We start from the raw sequence: 7,215 nt of genomic DNA on the forward strand, positions 1-7,215 counted from the left end.
ATTCCTTTTTTTTTTCCATGATAGGGTATTGTAGATGCGATCGCTGAAGATAAGGTCATAATAGGTCATAATGGAGTAGGTTGGGTCCTTAATCTATTTTCTATTTACTTATTTGGGTACTGGGGATTGAATCCAGACACTTTGCCACTGAGCTATGTCTCCAGTCCTCTTTTATATTTTGAGATTGGGCCTCACTAAGTTGCTGAGGGTCTTGCTAAGCTGCTGAGGCTGGGCTTGAACTTGCAATACTTTCTTCTCAGCCTCCCAAGTTGCTGGAATTACATGCATGTGCCACTGCACCTGGATGTTGGGTCCTTAATCTAATATGACTGGTGTCCTGAGAAAAAAGAAACACAAGGGAAAGAATTCCACATGAAAACACAGTGAGACATGGGGAGAAGATGGCCATACGATGATGAAGGTAGAGATGCATTTACAAGAAATGTCAAGGATTTCTGGTAACTTCTGGAAACTAGGAGAGAAGCATGAATAGGCCCTCCCTAGAGCCTTCTTTGCTGTTACCTTGCTTTCAGATTTCTGGTCTCTCTGTGCGAGACCAGAAATTTATGCTGTTGTGAGGCACCCAGTTTGTGGGTAAGAACCCTAGAAAACAAATAGAGGGGTCTTGAAAAATCCTGCTGCACTCAAATAAGGGTGACTAGGATATATAAGCACAGCTATAATGTCATTAGGGGAACAACTAAAATAAAAAGTGACATTTAGTCTAGAAATTTATTGAAACTCTAGTATCTACATTCACATCTTTGAAGGATGTTCAGATGGAAGATGATTTCGTTCAATTTAACTCCAGAGGTAGATAGATATCAGCTCAATACCTTCTAAAATTGTAATCATTCAACAGTGGGCCAGAAAGACCCTCAATGCTAAAACAATTAAAACGTGACTTATACATGAGAGGGTTCCTCTTTGTTGAGATTCTCTGAAAGACTATACAGCTTAATGCTCGTCTGTGAGAATAAAGTAGTAAGTTACACTTTTGGATCTAAGATCTGAGATCTGTTTACACAGGAGACAATGTCATAGTTTATTAAATCATAGTTTATTTTTTACTGGCTTAGGTTCTCTCTTCTTCCTCTCCCTTTGATTTACCTAAACTATTACTATATATAAATAGGCAAGGATTGTGGACACACACCCAATATACTCCAACATCTCTCTCTGGGCAACATTGCCAGCCATGTGGATTGCCCAAGGAGGCAGGAATGAAGGAACTTGCTGCTTTATCCCTTCTGATATTCATTTTTAATAAAAACTCAAGCTAGCTTGCCAAACCATAGAAACATTTCCAGTGGAATCGCTGCTTCTTGATTTTTTTTTTCTTTTTCTACATGTCTTCGTTCATTGTTGTTATTCAGCAGATCTTGGTAAATCACTGAGCTTGGCATTATGGATGGACATGAAGATGAGGAGTCAATGATTCATGCCCCTGGAGTTTACCAGGTCAGCCCCTCTTTATAGTGGCTTCTTAGGAGACACAAGCAAGCAGAAGTGGGCTAAGGATGTTGGCTTACCTTAGTGTCCCAGAAGGGTTTCTTAACTCTGCTAGTTGTCATCAGCTTTTCAGAATCATACTCCAGAACAAGATTTGTCTTTTTATTCCACTATGTGATTGAAGAGTTGGCAAAGATCACTTTTCTTTCTTTGCCAAGTCCCTCACTCTTTCTACTTTTTGAAACTGGATAATAATCTTGGCATGAAGACTATCTTCTGTGCTTAATACACCTTACCTCCTACCTTCAATGCAATGCACAGGCCAAATTGAGTTCAAGTTGCATTAAACATTCTCAATGTAAATAGGGGACTATTCCCCTAGGAGTAGGAGAAAGAGGGCAAGAATTACAATCTACTAGGACTGAAACCAGTTTTTTTTAATGCTCAGCTGAGTGCATATCTTCCCTCCTGTTGTGACTGCTGATTTTACTTAAAATTTTTTCTTGTTATTTACTGCCAAATAAACTACATCAGTATCGGCTGGGAGGGTGAGGGGAGGAGGTATAGAGAGCGGGTTGCTGACCCCTGTTCTGTTCATCACCTGTAAATTGGAGTCTTGACAAGTTGACTTGCTGACAGCCAGGCAAGAGAGAAAGGTCCTGTGGTTCTGGGGAACTGGGGACTCTGGCTTGGTTGCCAGCCCTGGGGCTGGAGAAGTGGCATGGCTTCCTGATTATCTGTGGGTCCGATCCCAGAGCTCATTCACACTTTCTGGCTGAGAGATGTTTTTTATTTCATTAGTGATCCATTTTAGTATTGATGGGTACACATAAAAGGGAACTATTGATGCAAAGGGAGGCTTGAGCTTGGGTAGGAATCCAGGATTTTTTCCACTTCAACTTGTAGGAGCTCCAAACATTGAGGATTTCAACTAACCCACCATGCCTAGCTTGCCCATGTCAGCCCTCATTACTGCTATCCTAGGATCCCAGGGCTGAATGAATATCCAGAAGTAAAGTGTTATTGCTGACCATCACTATCATCTACTCTCACACTCCTACAATTGCCCCTCTGCCTTGACAGGACCCTGCCCTATGCAAAGCCCCAAGAGCTGTCACTAACAGCAGTTCCACCAACACCCAGAGAGCACCTTGGGTAAACTGGCCTCCTCACTCACCTTCATCTGTTCAGGATTGAGTTTCTAACGTCACCAAATTTTGACTTCTCAGTCTTGCTATACTGTATCCTCTGACTCTCAGGAGCTTGGGATAGAGAAATTTTATAAAAGATAGTTGGGTGAGCTCAGTTCTGTATTCTCAGTCACTTGCTCCATGTTCGCTATTGTTGTGTACCTATATCAAGAACTCACTCAGGGCACAATAGAGAAATCTAGGGCCCCACAACCCTAACCACACTTCCCCTCCACTATTAACAACTGCCCCTCAGTTGGCCACTGTCACTGAAGACTTAAACTAGGAAGATATTTACTATTGTTTGTAGCTTTTGGACAAAAGAGTCTGTCTCTTCTTTTTTTAAAAAGCTCAATCATTTACATACCTTCATTTTTTTGGAGAGCACAGACTTAACAGGTGACCCATCTTACCCTTAACTTTGAGGTAACAGTTGACACTTTTAAAAGAAGAGTTAGCAGATAATCTGCCTTGAAATGGGACAGGCCACCTACGGACCTAACCATAACACAGCACAACATGACTCAGCCTGTCTGGAGAAAGAAAATAAATATTTAGTATAAAGAGAAGATATAAGCAATGGAACAGTTGGTCATATAAGTTGTAATAAATGAAAATATCGAGTGCATTTTAAATGATTAATGTATGAAAACTGTCATCACTTAAGGTGCATTAATCAAGAAAAAATGCACGCTTCACATAGTGGTTAATGTTGCAGGCCCATTGTTCAGCTTTGACAATGTGCATAATAATGCTCAGTATGACAATGAGTTGGGGTAGCTGAAAATTTAGGATGGTTGCAAGTTCCGTGTAGTATTTGGATTAGCATCTTAATCTGTGCCTTGTCAGCCTCATCAGTACACAAGCTAGGTATTTTTTTTTTTTCCAAAACTAGCAAAAATAAGGATGCATTTTTTTAAAAACTTTTTTTTTTTTAAAAGATAGAGAATAATGACCAAGGTACCTGCTTAAACAAATACTACCAGCATTCATTAGTTAGGATGGTTACATGTAAAAGAAATGATGCCAGATAGTAACAAATCCAAGAGAAGTTTATTATGAAAATGGCACCTGCGGATGAAAAAATTAAGTTACATAAAAGACAACCATGTATGTGACATGTATGAGAATCTACAAAAGTATAAAAAGAACCCTGTTGTAAATGAAGTATGTACATTTCTGATTTGCAGCATTATCAATGGTCAATGAAAAAAAAATGTTTCAAAATAAGCCAGGCACTCAGGAAGTTAGGTCCGGTTAGCTTCACACAAAACAAATGTACCATCGCTGTCGCTTTGTAACGTTTTAATTATTTTTTTATATATATCGTAGAGTTGGTAACACTGCTAAGATTTTTTACGAACAGAATATCCCTTTCCCCATTATTCAGCTACTTGGCACCAGTCTCCTCATAAAAGTTTTCATATATTTGTACAAGAAATAGTTAAAAACACAGACACAGTCTTCACAGGTAATGAAGTGTTTTTTTTTTTTCATTTTGTAATTTTAAACACTATGGATTTAGACAGCAGCTGTGATTATCTGTTAGTTTAAATCACCAGAAATCATTTTGACACAACACAGAAACATTTATAAAAGAAAAAATAAAACAGCTGTCTAGCTGTTCTTTGTAGCTGATAGGTGCATTCCTTTGATTGTTCAATAGCTAGAGTAGAGCTTCCAAAATTAATCTTTAAATTTCTCGATCGGCCTTCTTCACCTTCTACACCACCTAAGTCCTTCAGGGAAGTTCACTACTAAAAGTTGTGGCATTTAACTTCCTTCTGCTATTATTCCAGCATGGCTTGGGCCCAACTCACAGAATCAAAGGTTCGAGAGGAATCCACTCAACACAGTGATATTCAAAGGACAGCCGAGTTACTATATTAGCATTGCACGAATAAACAAATATATATGACAATTCTATATTCCATTACCCCCTCCCATTTTGTTTTTTAAAAATGTTGGTTGACCTTTGAAATAATTGTCTGTCTCACTGGTAATTGCTTTATATATTGCTCCATCAGCCAACCTGAAAGAAAACCAAAGAAAAGCACCCACTGCTTATAGGTAGAGCACAAGGGACTCTGGGAATGTTAACAACTGAGGCTGTATGGCATCGATTTATTTAATATATCTGAGCATTATTCTTCAGTGCTTTGCGTAGCACTCCAGAAGAGAGAGAGAGAGAGAAAGAGAGAGAGTCATACCCAGAATTCCGTTGTGGGAAAATGGCTCCATTAACCTTGAGCTAGTTAAGAGTCTTTTTATCTCTGAGAATGAAAAAGATTTTGGGAACAGGGGAAGGAAAGCAGAGGAGGGGAAAAGGGAGACAGGAAAGGGAGGGAAAGAAAGGAGAGATAGGGAGAATATACACCAGCAAAGCAACAGCAGGAATTTAAAAAAGTAAAACGGAGGATTCACAGACAATAGAAGCAGTATAGGGTGACATTACAGAGGAAGGCCACCACACAAAAACCACTAACCCCCAAGAATCACTGATTCACTAGGACTGCAGGAATGGGACTGTACCACTCCGGACTAGAGATAGAGCACAGAGAAGACAGAGGACAAAACAACTACATTAGCTTAGTATATACTGCATATAGAAACACACATTGAAACTGCAATGGGACTGACAGCCAAGGACACGTACACACCGTACACATTACAGTTCTCACATCTGTTATTAGATGCCTTAACAAACAGCTGCCAAAAATGAAGTGGAAGAAGAATTTATACTTGACAGTCATTTGGAGTGTTTGACACCACACTGATTTCTGGCAACAAAGACAAAATAGGATATTTTTTTCTTTTTCTTTTTCTTTTTTTTTTTCCTTTTTTAACTTAATGTGCAGTTTTCAGTTGCAGTTATCTGTCTGAAGCTTATTAACCCATTCTTTAGTTTTAAAACTTATTGGTTTCAACTTAGAAATTAGAACCAAGGGAAATAAATTCCATCAAGTCAGTCCCCCAAAATACAAACTTTTTTTTTTCAGCAAGAAATGAAACAAACCAAAAACATGTTAAATACTTTTCCTTCCTTTACTCTGAAGTGTTATTGAAGTTGCAAAATTAGCCTCAGTTAGACTGAGTAAGGGGGAAATAAAAAGCTCAATAAAAGGCAGTATGTACCTAAACTGCTCCTCAAATCAGTTTGATTGAGTTTTTCAAAAGCCCCCCCTTTAAAAGGGCTTTACTGACCCATTAAATTTAATGTGAGGCTATGTTTGTTAGTTGGGAGGTAAAAAACTTTAAGTCCTGCAGCAAATGTTAATGAGGGCTTTGTCTTAACTAACCAAGGAGACTCCAGACCAGGACAGAACACATTTTTTTCCCCAAAACCCAGCCCAGGAGCTGCATTTTGTATGAAGACATTACAGATTAATAAATGATAGCACCATGGTTTTAGAAATTAAGTTAATGTTTCAGTAATTAACATTTAGTCCAACTTTTTTTTTTAAACATTCTAGTCACAGGCCAGAAATTAAGTTTAAGAACCCAAATTATTTTTATGTGCAAGTAAGAAAAATCTTAAAATCTTAACCATAAAAAGAGAATTAAATTCTGCATAAAATTCTAAAATACTATTTCCCTATTTTTAAAGGAATTAGGAACAGAAACAACAACAAAAAAACCCACCCCATTTCATTTGACTTAGTCAAACAGGGCACATTGTTTATGCTTGTCTCTTTCCATCTTGATCATATCAAGATCTTTATGAAGAAAACCCAATGGTTGTCACTTGAGAAATCTCTTGACCACAAGACTGAGTATTCTATGGCAGAGGCATATACACATTAAAGACATCTTAATAAAGATGCAAAGGAAAGCAAAACAACCCAACACACATCTTAGAAGAAGACAAAATGGCAGGCAACTGGTCATCTGACCCTCTGAAGGCAAAAAAATAAACATATCTTTACAGGAAAGAATAAGTCACGTTAAAGAAAGAGGGGATGGAATGGGGACCATCGTGTTGAAAGAAGACGCTGACCTGCTCGAATTCAAAGTGCTAGAATTAAAGGTCTAAACGAAAACGCCGACGATGCCTCCTCGGAGCGGACCCTGCGCACCCACGGGGGGCGGCGCCTCAGTCCTCCTTGCGCTCCAGAGTCTGTGCCGCGTGGATGCCGTTGCTGTAGACCGGGAAGGGCAGCGTGGAGAAGAGTCCCTCGGCCGTGGTGAACACGTTGCCAGCGGGCATCTGCGTCAGGCTGGCCGCGCTCACGGCGCCGCCAAACGGTCCCGACATGTTGAGCCGGTGCACGTGGTGGTAGAGCATCTCCATGGGCGTCTTGGGGTCGAGGCCGAAGCCGGGGCTGTTAACGTCCACGAAGTTAACAGCGTGCGCGTTGGGCAGCAGGTTGCCCTGCATGGCCAGGGTCACCTCGGCGGGAGCATAGCGGATGGTGCCCGTGGTGTAGACCCTCTGTGCCGCCGTGCTGGTGGCGGCCAGGGTCCCGGTCACCCGGTGCACCAGCGGGAGCACGACGTTGCCCGCCTGCAACCTCTGCAGCGCCTCCAGGTCCCCAGTGTACAGCAAGGAGTTGGACGCGCTCGGACCCCCACT

General features: G+C 40.5%; 1 protein-coding gene across 1 annotated transcript in view; it reads right to left on the reverse strand.

Annotated features, from left to right (window-relative positions):
- Window positions 1-3,676: 3,676 nt before the first annotated feature.
- The window catches only part of Npas3 (neuronal PAS domain protein 3), an 828,669-nt gene continuing 825,130 nt past the window's right edge, over window positions 3,677-7,215 (reverse strand). Inside the window, exon 14 of the mRNA XM_048798441.1 lies at window positions 3,677-7,210. Coding sequence (XP_048654398.1) covers window positions 6,736-7,210 — 475 coding nt within the window. The 3' untranslated portion in view covers window positions 3,677-6,735. The remainder of the gene's footprint in view (window positions 7,211-7,215) is intronic.

This window comes from Marmota marmota, unplaced genomic scaffold (assembly GCF_001458135.2).
Source record: "Marmota marmota marmota unplaced genomic scaffold, marMar, whole genome shotgun sequence".
NCBI lineage: Eukaryota > Metazoa > Chordata > Mammalia > Rodentia > Sciuridae > Marmota > Marmota marmota.